A 17,983-nucleotide genomic window follows, 5' to 3' on the forward strand; every position below is an offset into this window, starting at 1 on the left:
CAAATGGTGTTGAGGATATGAGATAAAAAGTAAAATTCCCTTAGTCCACTCTTTAACTTTCTCCAGTTCCCTGGGATAACCATTATCAACATCTTACTACACTTGATCTTCGCCAAAAGGCTAAGAAGTGATTCCACTAGCAATGAATTAAGTTTCCTTCCTAAAAATGTCTTTTTTTACAAAAATAAATATAATCATATAACTTATACTGAACTGCCTTGTAACATCACCTCATTGACACCATATGTACCTCTAGGTCAACTTCATTTAAAAAATTTTTTCATATTTTAAATTATACTTCTCGGTAACTACCATATGGCCTTTTCTGACTTGTCCTTTTATATGACAGTGTCTCTATTTCTGGCCTGTGTTTTACTTCGTTTTCGATATGTTTATGTATATATTTAAATAATTTTTAAGAAGGGTCTGAGTCCCATCGTATCTTAGCCTGCAGATGTAGCCTTATCTCACAAATCATGTGACCATTGTCCAGTTCACAGAAGCAACTTTCTATTTTTTTTTAATAGATTAGAAAATGCCTTTTATGAACATGCACAGACCTATTACTACACAGAAATCAGAAGAGTGAAATCTCATAAAGAATTTTTGAATAAAACAACACACCAGGTACGTGTTTTTCCCTGAAGAAGGAAATAATAAAGATTTTAGAGCTGATTAATTTGAGGGAGATAGTGAATGTCTTTAATACTTTAATGTTTTTAAAGGGCTTCAGTACTTTTAAAGTTTTTTTAAGCATTTACTTACTTACTTACTTATTTTGTTAATCCTTACCCGAGGATATTTTTCCCATTGGTTTTTAGAGAGAGTGGAAAGGAGAGGGACGGAGGGAGAGAGACAGAGAGAAACATCGATGTGAGAGAGATACATCAATTGTTTGCCTCCCAAATGTGCCCTGACCGGGGCTGGGTATCCAGCCTGCAACCTAGGTACATGCTCTTTACTAGAATTGAATCTGTAACCCTTCAGTCTGCAGGCTGATGCTCTAACCACTGAACAACCCGACCAGGACTTTTTAAAGCATTTAAGAGCTAATTCTTTTTTGTATCCTTTGCACTTAATGTTCTTAAATGTAGATAGACTTTTATAGCCTTCTTAACTATACTTATTTGTTGGAATAATTTTTGAACTTTAATTTTTAATATTTTCTTATACTTTTGTGTCTCAATAAAAATTATTAAAAATTTTATATTTTTAAGAGAATATGTGTAATGATGTTTTTTCTATTCTTTTTTCAGCTTTTATTTGTTAGACATCAGTTTAAAATAGCTTTCTTCAGTGAGTTGAAACAAGATACACAAAATGCGCTGAAGTAAGTTTCTAACAGTTGTCAAACTAAATTTTTCTTATCTTGATGTTAATAATACTATATTAATGGCAACTTCTGAATCACAATCAAACTAATTTTAAAATGTTTATGTTGATTTAGATTCAGGTATATAGTATTTAGTTTATCTAGAGATGAGTGGAATATATTATTTTTAGATTTAAAAAAATTCTGTTATTGTAAGTAAATTTCATAAAGTTATAAGGCTTTCTGGTCTACTGTCATTAAATGATATGACCTAAAGAAACAATATTAAAATGTCCCCACTTTCTACTTCTTATTTGTGTATTCCGTAAAATGCTTGTGTTAAGACTGCTTTCTTTCAGAGTTAAATTTACATATAAACATTATCTAAATCAGACTATGAATTTAAGTTGTATAGTGCATTTATTCACTTAAGCTATGATTTTACTTATTTATTTGTATTTTAATTGATTTTATGGAGAGGAAGGCAGAGAAAGAGGGAAAACATTGATTGGTTGCCTCCTGCAGCTTGCGTTTGTGCCCTGACTGGGAATCGAACGGCAACCTTTTAGGTGTACAGGACAGCACTTCAGTTGAACCACACTTGCAAGGGCATGATTTTATTTTAATTAAAGTTGTTTTTTAGTTTTTAATGCCTGTCAGTAGCATCATTTTTCATTCAATTCTCTGCTTAGAGCTTTGATGAGTAGTTGGGGATGTCTTGGCAGAGGTTAAGCCTTTTATTCCTTTGCCACAATTTAATAAAACATGATCTCGTTCTAGCTTTGGCAGTGGCAGTGTAACAAAGGGATAAAAACAGCAGTATATTCTCAAGTTCAGGACAGGCTAAGTGTACAGGGAGAAAAATCCTCCTATATAATAAAGAGGTAATATGCAAAATAACCCTCACGCCCTCACAAGATGGTTGCCTACAACCAGACCGGCAGGGGGGTTAGTGAGGGACGACCAAACGACTGAACAAGCAGGCTGCATGGGGCGGCCAGGCCAGCAGGGGGTTTAGTGAGAGATGACCCAACGACTGAACAAGCAGGCTGCGTGGGGCAACCAGGCCGGTAGAGGGGGACAGTTGGGGGCAACCAGGCCGGCAGGGGGGGTGCAGTTATGGGTGACCAGGCCGGCAGGGGGGGTGCAGTTATGGGTGACCAGGCTGGCAGTGGGGGCAGTTTGGGGTGATTAGGCTGGCGGGGGGGGGGGGGGCAGTAAGGGGCGACCAGGCCGGCAGGGGGGCAGTTAGGAGCAACCAGGCCGGTAGGGAGGGGCAGTTGGGGGCAACCTGGCTGTCAGCGGGGGCAGTTAGGGGCGACCAGGTCGGCAGGGGAGCAGTTAGGGGCCATCAGGCCGGCACGCAGAGGCAGTGAGTGGCGATCAGGCTGTTGCGGGGGGCAGTTAGGGGCGACCAAGCAGGCAGGCAGGTGAGCGATTAGGAGCCAGTGGTCCAGGATTGTGAGAGGGATGTCTGACTGCCGGTTTAGGCCCGATCCCGGGGATTGGGCCTAAACCGACAGTCGGACATCCCCCAAGGGGTCCCGGATTGGAGAGGGTGCAGGCTGGGCTGAGGGGACCCCTGCTTCCGTGCACGAATTTTGTGCACCGGGCCTCTAGTAGAGAAATAAACAAAAATATAGTATGTCTGTTATTCAGAGGAAATTTTTCTGTGTGTTATTATTGAGGTGCTAAGTACCAAATTGTGTTCTCTAAATCTCAACAAATTCAGATAATTATAGCTGGCTTTACTGTAGTGTATTTTGAATCCAGGGTATTAGTTAAAAACCTTGCATTCCAATTCTGTCCAAAAACACTTCTGGAAAGAAAAATGTCACCTGGAGCAGTCAGGAGCATTTTCTTTGGAGAAGACCGAGGTTTCCTCCTGACCGTCCATGTTCAGGGGAGGCCTCCTTTACCGGACTCTCCTGTGTCCCACGCTCCCCCTCAGCGCCAGCCACCCTAGAACATTTCCCCTCTCCAGCCTGCTCCTGAGACCAGTGATACCCACTTACCTTGTAGAGACACTTGGGTTTCAAAGCTATTGACCTGTGCTGACTTGGTAACACCTTCTTTCCTAGTACACTTTCTATTTGTTTGAGAAGCTTGTGTGATGCTTTTAAGAAATAACTTATTTTTTAACAATGCTAATTTAAAAACAAATATTGATTTCAGAGAGGGAGAGAGAGATAGAAACATCAATGATAAGAGAGAATCATTGATTGGCTACTTCCTGCATGCCCCCTACTGGGGGTCGAGCCCACAACCCAGGCATGTGCCCTGATCAGGAATCAAACTGTGATCTCCTGATTCATAGGTCAACATTCAACCACTGAGCTACACCAGCTGGGCAACAATGCTAATTTTTAAATGTAATTCTGGCCAATTTTCTACTTTTCTTCAGTTTTTCAACTTTTTTTCTATCAGTTATTGACAGATGTTCATGACAGAACAAAGTGCAGGTGACGGTACTATTCTTAATGAAAAGTCATTGGCGTTTCTCAGACATTATTGTTATTATTATTATTAAATATATTTTATTGGTTTCAGAGAGGAAGGGAGAGGAAGAAAGAGATAGAAACATCAATGATGAGCAAGAATCATTGATTGGCTGCCTCCTGTACGTCCCCTACTGGAGATCAAGCCCACAACCTGGGCATGTGCCCTTGACTGGAATTGAACCCGGGACCCTTCAGTCCGCAGGCTGACACTCTATTCACTGAGCCAAAGCAGCTAGGGCTCACACATTATTAATCCATATATCATTTTTCAGGAAATCAGAGCTTAATATGTATATGTTATTGAGCTGTTGAGTGCTAAGAAATGTTGACTCTCCATTCTCTCTTATTTTTAATAATTTTGTTCTTGGGAACCTTTTCTTAAAATTAATTTATAACGTATTTAATCCCTTTCCTCGTGTTTCTCTTAGGAATTATCGGACCGCCTATAATCTTGTACATGAATTGAGAGCCCATGAAACTAATATTCTGGAAATTAAGACTATTGCAGGATTTATAAACTACAAGGTAAGAGTTCTAATTCCATATAAAGAAAATTTGTTTTTAAGTATCACATTATCTTTTTAAAATTTGAAAACCAAAATCAGCTGCTTGCTCTGAAAAGTATTAGATTAATAATGCACCTCTTTTATGTCCTTTATCTCAAGGACGCCTAGTGCTTAGCAGCCTAATTGTCATGCTTGGTTTTGAGTTTATGGGTGTCAGAGTTCTAAGGGGGTCCTTTGTCTGTTTTTAAGTGGGAGCAGGAAGGAGAGAGAAGAAAGCTGCCTATATTATTGAATTTTAAAAGGTTTAACATGTTAGAACCATGTAAGACTTCCTTGGTTTAACGCACAGCCATAGGAAAGGTGTATCTATTCACCATAGTGGAAACTTTTATTCATATTATTTACGCATTTTAAGTTTATGTATGGTAGAAATAGATGCCTCCAGAAGGCAGGTGAGAACTGTTTGTTTTGATTTTTGATCTTCCCACACTCAGTATTTTAAAGATGGCTGGCACTGGGTTGGTGATGTGAGGGCAGATGGTAACTTTAATTCATTGTTTCTGTAAATGTAAATTGGTCCAGCTTCCATAGAGAATATTTTTCAATGACTGTACAAATTTAAAGTGGATGTTGCCTTTGATCTTAGCAATTCCATTTCAGGAAATTTATCTGACATGTGTGCTAACTTGCAAATCATACATATGAGGATAGCATCCTGTAGTAGGAAAAGATTGGAAACAACCCAGAAATAAGTGACTGGTTAATATAAATGATAACTCCAGGCTTTTTTCTAAGGCATAGAATAGACTCAGTATAATACTGAGTAATTTTATTCATTTATCACAGGGGCATAACCTCTGGTTTTAGCATAGCCCTTGTCATAGAGAAAATTGATTCTATCTCCAAGAACTTAAGAGAAGGAAGCTCCATAGTCTTTGAAAGTTAGTCTCAATGTTTATATCTTTTCATGTAAAAATGAATATGCCTTTTGACTTTGATTTTCTTTTTGGTTTGATTTTACATTTTGCAGATCTGTAGGCTGTGTTTTCAGCACAACACCCCATTGGATGCAATTGCCCAGTTCCGAAAACACATAGACTTGTGTAAGAAGAAGATCGGAAGTGCGGAGTTGTCCTTTGAGCATGCTGCATGGATGTCTAAACAGTATGTTTCCAGTTGTACTCTTAGAATGTCTTTTTTTTTTTAAATACTTGGGATGGGGGAAATGGAAGACATTTATAATACTGTCAACAATTTAAAAAAAATACGTGTGATATGAGGGCTAGAATTGGCATGGACTTTGATTTAAATTAAACTAAGATTTTTGTCAGTAAGTAGGTTTTTAATGGTCTTGCATAAGTATGTTTCTAGTAATCCTCCTATGTAATAAAAGGGTAATATGCAAATTGACCGAACAGCGGAACAACCGGTCACTATGACCACCAGGGGGCAGATGTTCAATGCAGGAGCTACACCCTGATGGTCAGTGCGTTCCCACAGGGGAAGCGCCGCTCAGCCAGAAGCTGGGCTCATGGCTGGGGGAGTGCAGCAGTGGTGGGAGCCTCTCCCGCCTCTGCGGCAGCACTAAGGACCCCTTGGAGGGTGTCTGACTGCCGGCTTAGGCCTGCTCCCCAGGCTCCCAGGCCAGGCTGAGGGAGAAACACCCCGCCCCCCGCCCAGTGCATGAGTGTCGTGCACCGGACCTCTAGTTTAGTATATATTTATTGAGTTTCTAACATGTGTCTAGGTACTGAGAATATAGCAGCTAACAAAACAAAATCTCTACTGACATGGAACTTCCTACTTGAGACCCATGTTTAAAAATTGCTAAAATGAAGTTGTTCCCAGAGTCACGGATGTATTTGATGGTGGCAACTATGCTGGCATCTAGTTTGGGAGGATATGGTAAAGGCTTGCAGCTCAGAAGAGTGGACTTAGATACAGAATCTGTTACCTGTAATTGACTAGTGTGTATTAGTAGTTACGCAGGAAGTCCTACTCACTTATGGTTCATCAGTAGCACCATGTTAATCCAGTCTTGTGAGGTTATGGTTCCAGGATGAATAATTATAAAAGTAAGCTTTTGCTTTTGCTTTTTCATTCTTTTTTTATTTCTTGATTTTTTTTTTCTTTAAGATTCCAGGCCTTTGGAGATTTATTTGATGAAGCTATTAAGTTAGGGTTGACAGCTATTCAAACTCAGAATCCTGGTTTCTATTACCAGCAGGCAGCGTACTACGCCCAGGAGCGGAAGCAGCTCGCAAAAACCCTCTGCAGCCATGAAGTAAGTTACCGACCCCGTGCGATCTGCCGTTTAGGAAGTTGATTCCTCTTCTCTTGAAAGAAGATAAACTAAATGGTGTGGGTAATTTTTTTCCCAAGCCTTTGAATATAATCGGCTTTTTATATTTCAGGAATTGTAATCATTTTCCGTTTTAGCCTGAGTACTCCATTTCGCCTGTGAATTAAGCAGTTTTTCTTTGAAGAACTGACTTAGGTGGTCAATAAGCTAGTGATTTAGACAAGAGAAGATTACTTATAAAAGCCACAGGTCAGCCCGTGCCACGCTGTAAGTCCAGTGTTTCGTTTCTGTGCGCACGGCTGCAGGAGTTGGAAGGGCACGCAGACCTGAGCATCACTTTGACCCACCGGAGCGGATGCCTGGACTCCTTTCTCTTTCCGAGGTTTCCCCTGGGGAGGACTCCTAAGAATCTGAGACTTCATGTTAATTGTATAGTTTCTTAAACTGGACATTTCATTTTACCTTTCTCTTGGATGATTATATTTAAATACCGGTTTCCCCATAAGCACCTTTAAAATAAGCACATGGTGGGTATGTGTGTGCATACATTTACATTCATATAGCGGCATCAGTTTATTTTCACATAAAGTTTAGTTTTCTTCTCTGAAGACGGGAATATTATCAGCAGTACCTCGTTGGTATTTATTTGAGTGTGCTGGTGTTTGTGTTTGAGAACACTTTTCATTCTGTCACATGAGGGGAGCTGGTTTGTGGTGGGTACACGGACTCCTGTTGAGGGTGTGTTTTCACTCGCAGGCTGCGGTGACGTATCCCAGTCCTGACCCGTTGGAAACACAAACAGGCGCTCTCGACTTTTACGGACAGCGGTCCTGGCGGCAAGGAGTACTGAGTAAGCTCTTCCCCTCCCTTTCTCAGCCTCAGAAGGCAAAGATCGCTCTCATAACGTTTCTCTTGGCTGCTTTAGGCAGAGCAATTATGTTGAGGTGAAAATGTGTGTTTTTAAAATACTTTTTAAAAGATTTTCAGTTTTTAGAATGTTTTGTTTGTATTACTACCTCAGAATAATTTAAAATTAAAAATGGGATAGGATTAAAGTATTTGGACATCTGTTGTCTTAACTTTAATGATTTGTTTGATATTTTAAAACAGCACTTATATCACCTTAAAGATAATTTCTCTGCATCTTTTTCTGTGTTTTATGTATCCTTAATTCATTTGGAGCAATTTCTGTGGCAAGTGTTGAGAAATTATTTACTTTGGTCTCCAGGAAGGATATTCTGTCTAGAACATGATGCTGGTGTTATTCTTCAGGTGGTCGATTCCACTTGGCAAAGAATCCTGAGCTCAGTGATGTTCTCTTTGAAACAGAGGTCACAGAGAAGTTGCCACGCTAATAAAGCTGTCCCTGGCAATCTTTAAAGTTCTAGAATGTTTGAGAATTGTAAATACGTTATATTGAAGTAAGGATTCAAGGAGTGTGCACACCCACTCTTCATGTGGAGGAGTTATGTTCAATGTGCTATCTAAAATGGGTTGGGTCTTACCTAATACAGGTTTTGACCTTTCGGATCCTGAAAAAGAGAAGGTGGGAATTCTTGCCATTCAGCTGAAGGAGAGAAATGTTGTTCACTCGGTAAGTTTTTCCCCAGTGCCAACTGTTTTTTACAGTATTCAAGTAAAAGGTGGGATTATTTTTGTTAGAATGTTTCACACTTTATCTTTTCTAACAGGAAATAATAATAACTCTTCTGAGCAATGCTGTTGCGCAGTTTAAGAAGTATAAGTGTCCGAGAATGAAAAGTCATCTAAGTATGTATCCGTAACCTGCCACAGTTTCATCAAGTTGGAATGCTTTTTATGTACTAAATTATTCCATCAAATCTTTCTTCTTTTGTAGTGGTCCAGATGGGAGAGGAATATTACTATGCAAAGGATTACACCAAAGCTTTGAAGTGAGTCATGTTCACTGTATTTTTATTTTTTTCCATTTTATTTTATTTTTAATTTCTTTATTGATTAAGGTGTTATATATGTGTCCTTATTTCCCCATTACCCCCCATCCCCCTCACTGTATTTTTACAAGTATTATGATTACCTTATAGCACAATTAGAAATTTGTACTGAAGGATTTAATATTTCCCTGTTTATCTCTACTTCTATTAAACTCCATTTCTGTGATATTTTTTCAAGTACTATCTGCTAGTACAATCCTTTTCAAAGTCTTAGGGAGCCTCAGATTTAGCTAAATGTGAGAATACTTGTTAAACTATTTCAGTAAGATTTTCTGAAGTTTGGGCACTTTATTTTCTCCCAGAACTCTTCCCCCCCACCCCCCCCCCCACTCCTCCTTCATCCTGTGAAGCTGTTCAGCCTGTCTTTCACTCCATCGTCTCCAGGTTGCTGGACTATGTGATGTGTGATTACCGGACCGAAGGCTGGTGGACTCTGCTCACGTCGATATTGACGACAGCTCTCAAGTGTTCCTACCTGATGGCCCAGTTAAAAGATTACATTACTTATTCCCTAGAACTCCTTGGAAGGGGTAACGTGCTGTTCTTCCAGTTAAATTCTGAATTTTTAAGGTTACTCAGCAACTTGAAGCTTCTTAAAATTGGAGGAATAATTATGTCAAATATTCAGTAGTACTTTTGCTGTGTGCAGGTCACTGCAAAGTGAAGGCATTCATACCTTTCATGGAACTTAAATAGCTGAGGGACTTGTAATTGAGAAAAATAAAATTCTTCTGCTTCTTTAAAACTTGTCATAAAATAAGTTTTCCCATAGACTTCAGTGCAAATATATAAAGTGTTGGGGTTAACTTTAGAAAGCTGTCTGTCAATTTTCTGGAATCATACTTAGCAGAGACATTTATGCTGCAATGTTTTTGTGCCTTCAGTGGGGGCGGTGGGCGGACTTGCCTGTCTTACAGTTCTGGTTTTTTTCTCCTCTTCCTTCATATTAGCTTCAACTCTGAAAGATGACCAGAAATCTCGGATAGAGAAGAACCTCATAAATGTTTTAATGGTAGGTTGGAATTCTTCATGTAAAGCGAGTTCCGAGGCTGTGTCTGCTTGGATCTGAATCCGGCATGTGTGTGTACTCTAACTAGCTGAGCGAGTGTTTAACTGTGTTGTGCAGAACGAAAGTCCTGAGCCTGAGCCTGACTGTGACAGCGCAGCTGTGAAAACTGCTCAGAAGCTGTGGGCGGACCGGATTTCCCTGGCCGGCAGCAACGTGTTCACTATCGGAGTACAGGACTTCGTGCCATTTGGTGGGTAGCCAGCGCCTGTGGTGTTATTTCAGGGAAATTATCCTTATTTCTACAAAACGAATAGGTGCAGAATAATAATGATAAAAATCAAAGAATTTTCAAAGTATAGTCATTTTATAAATACACTAATTTTATTTATTTTTCCCCATTGATGATCAAAATTTTAAATAGTTTGTCTTAAATTTACTTGGTTCATTTGTAGTTCAGATGTTATTTGAAAAGTCTTATTTAAAACACGTGCTTTACTGTCTAGGGTAGGTATTTTGGACGAAATGAAAAGTAACAAAATGGTTCTTTTCCTTTAAGATGCTCTGTTAGTTACATTTCAGGAGCAGCGGCGTGTTTGAAGTTGGTGCTGGTTTGGGAACTGTAGTGTACTTACATTTGGTTGGTTTTTAAAACGTGAGTTCCCTTGGTGTGCATCCACGCACTTCCCCTGCAGCCGCCGGTGAGGGCGTGCGTTGTGGGTGGTCCTTGCCGCAGCGGAGGATGGTGAGGGCCAGGTGTGCTGGTGTGGACTCGGCCCCTCTGCTTCTTTCCAGTGCAATGCAAAGCCAAGTTTCACGCCCCCAGTTTCCACGTCGATGTTCCTGTGCAGTTTGATATTTACCTGAAGGCTGACTGTCCGCATCCCATCAGGTTCTCTAAGCTCTGCGTCAGCTTTAATAACCAGGTAACGGTGCCTGCTACAGGGCCTCACCGCGTGTGAATCTTAGTGCAGCTTCCGTAGGTCAGAGAAAGTGAGCTTAGTGAGCTGTAGGTCTTAATGATTTGGTAGGAAATTAAACAACGTGTATAGTTGTTCTCAATGTAATTCAAATTTAACATTTTTCCTACTATTAATTTTTGTTTTTCACCCCATGCTTATGACATCTAAGAATTTGTGTCTATACATTTTTGTAATATGTAACTTGAATTCCACATAAGATACCTTCAGAATGAATATAATTTTCCAAATCACTTGCTCTGCATATAGCATTGGTATAGTTTTTCATCAGTAAGCTACTAGGTGTGAAGTTAAAGAAGTTGAGGTGGGCTAGATGTAAACAGAGTAAATGCGTGAGTCGGTGCTCCTCACGTCCGCCCCGAGCTCACACTGTCACCGTCGTGAATAGGCGCGGCGTCGTCAGCAGCTTTGCTCTGCAGAAGGGGCCGCGCGGTATTCCCTGTGTGAGCACTTCTGGAGTGTGATGGAGTCTAGTCACGTGCGCGTTCTAACTTTCAGTTATAAGCTCACTTAGTAGATAATTACCTAAAGTGTCTGGTGCCTTTAACCAGCAAGCACTTATTGAGAATTACAATATTCTTGATATCATGGTGAACCTGAAAAGTTGGAGAATTTTAAAGGAAAATCTTTAAGAAATTTTATTCCAGTAACAGAACAGAGGGAAAGAAATGTTATGGAAACTAACCGGAGGCTGCTGTTGTGAAGGCAGGTGCAGAGGTCACCTCCCCTGGGGCATCTGACCTTTCCGGTGAGGAACTGGATAGTTTGCCAGTGGTGGGAGGCGAGGGATACAAGACATTTCAATAGTCTGGGTTCCTGAGTGTAGATAAAGGACAAAGAGGGGGGATAGGATGAATAAAGGGCAGGGCCATTGTAAAAAGAGCCAAAACATTTTATTTACTTTCTGATTAATTAATTTTTACAGCGTTATTGAGATAGGACATAAACTGTGTAACTTTAAAGTGTACAACATGATGCTTTGGTACCCACACGTATTACAAAATGATGACCACAGTAAGGTTAGCTCACACATCCATCACCTCACGTAGTAGTCACCGTGTGTGTGTGTGTGTGTGTGTGTGTGTGTGTGTGTGTGTGGTGGTGGTGGCACACTGAGGACCTGCGCTCTCTGTGTGTGTGTGTGTGTGTGTGTGTGTGTGTGTGTGGTGGCACACTGAGGACCTGCGCTCTCACTCTCCGTGATGCATACAGTGGTGTTCATTATCGTCACCACGCTGTGCATGAGACCCCCCCCCCACCCCCAGGACTTATCCGTCAATAAGTGGGAATTAGTGCTCTTTTTGTTTTTTTTTTTAATCCTTATTGTTGAAAGTATTACATCTGCCCCAAGTTAGTGCCTTTGACCAGCATCTCCCCATTTCCCCCACCCTTGGTAACCACCATTCTGCTGTTTTTGTGAGTCCTGTTTCCATGGTTACAGATTTCAGCTGTAGGGGGGATGGTGCGCTGTCGGGGTGGGGCGTTTGCACATGCTGCTTCCCTGCTTGGCCTGGCTTCCCTGCTCTCTGTGTCTGCTCAGTTCCTGGTGCTGTGGCCCCTTAAAGTCTCACTTCCTCGGGGTCACATCCCTGACCATGGGACCCCCCTGGGCTCGCCAGGCTCCACAGCCCTGCCCAGGGCTTGTCACAGCCGTGGCTTCACTGTGGGGGTTGTTCGGTAAGGACTTGTTTTCCTTTCTAGAACATGAGCCCCACAGGACAGGTAACTTCTTTGCTCACCAGGAAATATTCTAAATCCGGAATTAGGGTCAGTATAGAGACTCGTATTTTACTTTGCTCATATCCTACTATCCTATTTCTTTCCTTTATTAAATAACAAACATAGACTATTTCTGTAATGAAAAACTAATAAGAATATTAAAATGTAAAGCAGTTAGTTTTAGAGTTAGATTATATTCTGAACGTGTGTTATTTGAAATTCAAGATACAAATCACAGGAAACGTCGTGGCTCGTTCTTAGATTTCATAAGCGTGGATTGGAAATGAAATGAGGGAAGGTAACACATAACCTGTGGAGTTTTCTGGGAAGATACTTCACCGGCCGGGGCGCAGGCAGCTCCGGGGCGCTCTTGGTGTCTGGGCGGGAGTGATGTGTCCCGGGTTTGTACAGGGCGGGTCTGCGGTGGCGGTCGGCAAGAGGAGCCGCTGTGCGAAGGAAGGTGGGCGGTGGGCGTGCAGCTGGACGTGCTGAATCTGGATCACGTGCAGCTACCCCCAGGCCAGTGGTCGGCAAACTGCGGCTCGCAAGCCACATGCGGCTCTTTGGCCCCTTGAGTGTGGCTCTTCCACAAAATACCACGTGCGGACGCGCACGTACAGTGCGATTGAAACTTCATGGCCCATGCGCGGAAGTCGGTTTTCGGCTCTCAAAAGAAATCTCAATCGCTGTACTGCTGATGTTTGGCTCTGTGGACTAACGCGTTTGCCGACCACTGGCCTAGACAGTGTGGATGTGAGCTTCTGGGGCGGGAAACAGGACAGAATGGGAGGCCTCTGTGTGGGAAATGGCCGAGGTGCCGAGTAGGTAGACGGGAGGCTGCAGTGCAGTGAGCGCACAGAGGAGAGTGAGAGCCCAGCGCGGACACCGCAGCCTGCGGCTCAGTGCGGGGATGGCGCCTGCCTTGCATACAGACTTCCCTCCCCTGGTAGCCCTGCGTCGTGCTCCGTGCAGCGGAGGCAGCCGTACAAGCGCCAGCTCCCTGGTGTGTAGTGCAAGCGCAGCGTGACGTTTGATGTTTATGAACGTGGCTCTCGCTGACCTCTCTTTCAGGAATACAACCAGTTCTGTGTGATCCAGGAGGCATCCAAAGCAAGTGAAGTTTTAGAAAACTTGACTCAGGGGAAGATGTGCTTAGTTCCTGGTAAAACGAGGAAGTTTGTATTCAAATTTGTTGCAAAAACTGAAGATGTGGGAAAGAAAATTGAGGTTAGTTATGAAATTTAAGAGAGATTTTAAATGATAAAAGTATATGTGTTTGCCAGAGAAAATTCAAGTGATGTAAATGTTTATTAAGTAAGAAAGTCTGCCACTTGGACTTGCCAAGGGAATCCATTCATAATGGTTTGGGGGTTTCCTTTCACTGAGAATACACTGCCTAGTATTCAGTGGTTGGCTTTTCTACTTCATAGTGAATGTTAGACGTCATTTCCTGTTAGTACATAAGACCAACCTTATTTTTTAATAGTAACATAATCCCTTAAGGAATTATAAACAAAACATATATAATATAGCATTGTATTTTGTATAATGTGACAATTCAGTCATTTTGATGTTTAAACATTGCTGATTGCATATTTTAAAGATAAAAAGGAAGATATATATATATATATATATATATATATATATATATATATATATATAAAATATAGATAATTTAAATGCCTTTCAGGCATATACAATGAAAGTAATGTTTTATTGAGCATAAACTCTGAAGCCAAACTATGTGGGTTTAAATTTCAACTCTCCAGCTTATTAGCGTGTGGCCCTGGGCAGTTCCTTGACTTCTTTGTGTCTCAGTTTATTCATCTGTAAAATGGGGGTAATAATAGGACCTACCTCTTAGTGTTTCGTGGGCATTAAATGAGTTAGCTAACATAAATTGCTTGGAACAGTTATTGGTATGCAGTAAGCACTCATTAAGTGCATGCTTTCCATGGCTTGAATGAGAATGATCGGCTAATGTCAACTTGGGACCCTTTCTAAGATGGAAACTTTAGACTGTACTACCAATACTCCCATAACAATTTCTGTGAGTCTTTTGAATTTATTAGTATCCAATATCCAGAGATTTTGTGTATTCATTTAAAAGAAATCTTCATGATTTTGACTAAATCTCTAATTACATATTTTTACAAGGTACCTAAGGAAGTCTACTAGACGTCAATCGTAATTAATAATATTATGTTGAGTACATTGTTGGTGGATTTAGTTGAAAGGAACATTTGTTCAATTAGTAAAGAATTTCATGGCTAATACCGAGATGTCTTCAGGAAAAATGTGTGGAACGAGGTTGTGAATATATTAATGGTTATCAAAAACATTCGTTTATTTCACTCAGCAACCACTAATGGAGCACCTGTTGTGTCAGGCACTATGCCAGGTGCTAAACCATAGCAGTCAGTGTCTTAGCTAAAAAGTCAAGTTATTCTCTGTTTAAAGGCATAGATTTTTAAACCTAGTGTTAGCCCGAGTCCCAGCTCATCAATGGCCAGGGTAAGACTCTTAACAGCAAGTTTCTCTATTGTTTCCTTTTTAATTGGTTTTCCTGAGAGGAAGGGGGAGAGAGAGGAGGAGAGGGAGAAACATCCATCAGTTTGGTTGCACCCGGACCACTGGGGATCAAACCTGCAACCTGGGTGTGTGCCCCGCCTGGCGTACGGGACGGCGCTCCATCCAGCTGAGCCGCCCGGCCAGGGCAGCGGAGTCTGACCTCTCGCTCCCGGGCTTCTGCATGAACTCCACGACCAGCAGTCTCCGATGGAGTTTGTGGAGAGGGGTTGGCGACACACAGGAGCGAGCTGGCCTTGCTGACACGCCTCCCCCTTTCAGATCACCTCCGTGGACCTGGTGCTGGGCCACGAGACGGGACGGTGCGTGGTTTTAAACTGGCAGGGCGGCGGGGGCGACGCCGCTTCCGCCCAGGAGGCCCTCCAGGCCTCGCGCTCCTTCAAACGCCGGCCCAAGCTCCCGGACAGCGAGGTTCACTGGGACAGCGTCCTCGTCCAGGCCAGCACCATGTGAGTCGGGCGTGCCAGGCGGCTCCTTTCGTGTGAGTCTCCCTGAGACTCGTTTGTTTCTAAAGCGCCCAGTTCCTTACTGCGGTTTCCCCCAAAGGGTCATTTCCAGAGTCCCCAACATTTCGGTGCATCTGCGGCATGACCCGCCCGCCCTGACGAACGAGATGTACTGTTTGGTTGTGACTGTGCAGTCCCACGAGAAGGCCCAGATCCGCGACGTGAAGCTCACTGCTGGTTTGAAACCCGGTAAGCGTGCCTTTCAGTGTCAGTATTAATGCACCTAAACCCCGTGGTGTGGGCTCCAGAAGTCTGTTTAAAATGTCATGACGTAGCGCACTTTGTGCAGTGTTGACTGAGGGTGAGCTCTGAATTCTCTGGATTCTAAAACAATGTTAACCCTTTCAGGACAAGATGCCAATCTAACTCAGAAAACGCAGGTGACGCTCCACGGGACAGAGCTGTGCGATGAGTCCTGCCCGGCCTTGCTCACGGACATTCCCGTGGAGGACCTGCGTCCCGGGGAGCAGGTAACCAGGGGGACAGGCCGGGGAGAAAGGCTGCTAGCTTGTAGTTTAAATGGAGTGAGTCTTAGAGCATTTCATAGTGTTTCCTGAGACGAGAAACGTGACTTAACGTATGCATGTTTTATGCCAGTTTACACACTTAAATGTGTAAATGTCTTCAGTTTTTGTACAAGGGATTTTAGAACAAATGACCCTGATACGGAGACTTAGTTGCCTGATAAAAGAACTAAGTAATATTAAATAACACTGTGTGTGTAACTTAGTGAAATAACTTTTCAGTCAACTTTTGATTCCAAGCCAAACCCAAAGATTTCTTGAGGAGCTGGGCATGTTGATAAAAAGATGGAGCAGTAAAGATCCCACTCGGACACTGCAGGAACAGCCTGTGGAAAGTGTCCAAGCATTTAACCAGTTGCTACAGTAAATGATAAAAGGTGGGGACATTATCCCCGAATAAACAGCGTGTCCCCCAAAATGTATGCACGCTTTAACAGCTGATAGCTCAATTTTGAAAATGTATTTTAAATAAACACTGCCTTTATAATTTTTCAGAATGTGTGTGTCTACATTTTGGGGGACACCCTAATATATCAGATGGAAATCTGTAATAGTAATTAAATTAAAATACTTTTATTTTGTTACAGCTGGAAAAAACATTATACATCCGCTGTGGAACAGTGGGTTCCAGAATGTTCCTCGTGTATGTTTCTTACCTGATCACTACAACTATCGAAGACAAAGAAATCGTCTGCAAGTGTCACAAGGTATGGTTTTCCGCAGCTCCTTCAGGAGGCGCCATATTGTTTCAGTTTACTGTCAAAAGGCAGGCGCTCATAGTCTGGTTCAGATTTTCATTAACCTCGGTTGTTTTTTTCTCACTTAAATTGATCATAAACAGTCCAGTGAGGCATTCATTGCTCACACCTTAGGAGTTTGGCCGGCATGGCTCTTCACATAGAGATTCAAAAGGTTTGAGCACTCATGCACACAGATCCTGAGAGTCTAAACCTGTGCTATTTACAGAGTCACACACTAGATAAAATCGGTGAGTTGGCCCATGTGTAGGAGGTTTTGGAGAAAGGTTTCCCTTTCTGAGATATTTTTCTATGAAAATAGGCTCTTAGGCAAGTAGGTTCGGTAAGTGCACGCTGAGGAGAGTGACCAGAGGCAGCTGCTCTCCACTCGGATGGAGTTCTTCGTGGTCTGCTTTCTGTTTATAGAGATGGGGGCGGGGGGCATGTTTTTCTGTAGATTTAACCATGTTTTATGTAATGCTTACGTCTATTAGTGGAAAACTGTGCTATTTAGTATCTTACTCCTGGCAGCCCTGTTGTCTCAGCGTTTTCTAGAAATCGGGTTCTCAGCCCAGCAGGGGAGTTGGCCTAGTTACCTGGGGATTTGTCGTTTGGTCACTGCAGAGTCTAGGCAGTGGGCTCTTTATAAGTTACTGGGAAGCAAAACCATCCCAAGAAAATCAGGAGTATTTCCCAAGTGGGAGGGAGGAAGGCATGGAGTGTACTGTTAAGTTTCATCCAGCCCTGGCTGGTTTTGCTCAGTGGATAGAGCGTTGGCCTACAGACTGAAGGGTCCCGGTTTCTTTCTTTAAAAAAAAAAATCTTTTTTAAAAATTGATTTCAGAGAGGAAGAGAGAGGGAGCAAGAGATAGAAACATCAGTGATGAGAGAGAATCTTTGATCTGCTGCCTCTTGCACAACCCCCACTGGGGACTGAGCCTGCAACCCGGGCATGTGCCCTGACTGGGAATCGAACCATGACATGGTTCATAGGTTGACACTCAACCAGAGCCATGCTGACTGGGCTGGGGGTCCCAGCTTCAATTGCGGTCAAAGGCACGTACCTTGGTTGCAGGCTCGATCCCAGTCCCTGGTCAGGGCTTGTGTGGGAGGCAACCAATCGATGTGTCTCTCTCACATTGATGTTTCTCTCTGTGTCTCTCCCCCTCCCTTCCACTCTCTCTAAAAATCAATGGAAAAATGTCCTTGGGTGAGGATTAACAAAAGAAAAACAAAATTTCACCCAGCTCAGCAATTTTCAACCTTTTCCATCTCGTGGACACAGAAACTAATTGCTGAAATTCTGTGACACACCAAAAAGCGTATTT

At 42.3% G+C, this 17,983-nt stretch overlaps 1 protein-coding gene across 2 annotated transcripts in view; it reads left to right on the forward strand.

Annotated features, from left to right (window-relative positions):
* TRAPPC11 (trafficking protein particle complex subunit 11) overlaps nucleotides 1-17,983 on the forward strand; it is a 34,088-nt gene that overhangs the window by 6,540 nt on the left and 9,565 nt on the right. For both annotated transcript variants that reach the window (XM_079779212.1, XM_079779213.1), the window contains exons 6-23: nucleotides 528-627; nucleotides 1,257-1,330; nucleotides 4,242-4,338; nucleotides 5,350-5,483; nucleotides 6,456-6,603; nucleotides 7,378-7,471; nucleotides 8,136-8,215; nucleotides 8,313-8,391; nucleotides 8,480-8,534; nucleotides 8,979-9,124; nucleotides 9,545-9,606; nucleotides 9,721-9,853; nucleotides 10,396-10,526; nucleotides 13,371-13,526; nucleotides 15,150-15,337; nucleotides 15,435-15,583; nucleotides 15,743-15,864; nucleotides 16,506-16,625. In XM_079779212.1, coding sequence (XP_079635338.1) covers nucleotides 528-627; nucleotides 1,257-1,330; nucleotides 4,242-4,338; nucleotides 5,350-5,483; nucleotides 6,456-6,603; nucleotides 7,378-7,471; nucleotides 8,136-8,215; nucleotides 8,313-8,391; nucleotides 8,480-8,534; nucleotides 8,979-9,124; nucleotides 9,545-9,606; nucleotides 9,721-9,853; nucleotides 10,396-10,526; nucleotides 13,371-13,526; nucleotides 15,150-15,337; nucleotides 15,435-15,583; nucleotides 15,743-15,864; nucleotides 16,506-16,625 — 2,068 coding nt within the window. The remainder of the gene's footprint in view (nucleotides 1-527; nucleotides 628-1,256; nucleotides 1,331-4,241; nucleotides 4,339-5,349; nucleotides 5,484-6,455; nucleotides 6,604-7,377; nucleotides 7,472-8,135; nucleotides 8,216-8,312; nucleotides 8,392-8,479; nucleotides 8,535-8,978; nucleotides 9,125-9,544; nucleotides 9,607-9,720; nucleotides 9,854-10,395; nucleotides 10,527-13,370; nucleotides 13,527-15,149; nucleotides 15,338-15,434; nucleotides 15,584-15,742; nucleotides 15,865-16,505; nucleotides 16,626-17,983) is intronic.

The sequence above is a fragment of the Cnephaeus nilssonii genome, assembly GCF_951640355.1.
Source record: "Cnephaeus nilssonii genome assembly, chromosome: 8".
NCBI classification, from domain to species: Eukaryota; Metazoa; Chordata; class Mammalia; order Chiroptera; family Vespertilionidae; genus Cnephaeus; species Cnephaeus nilssonii.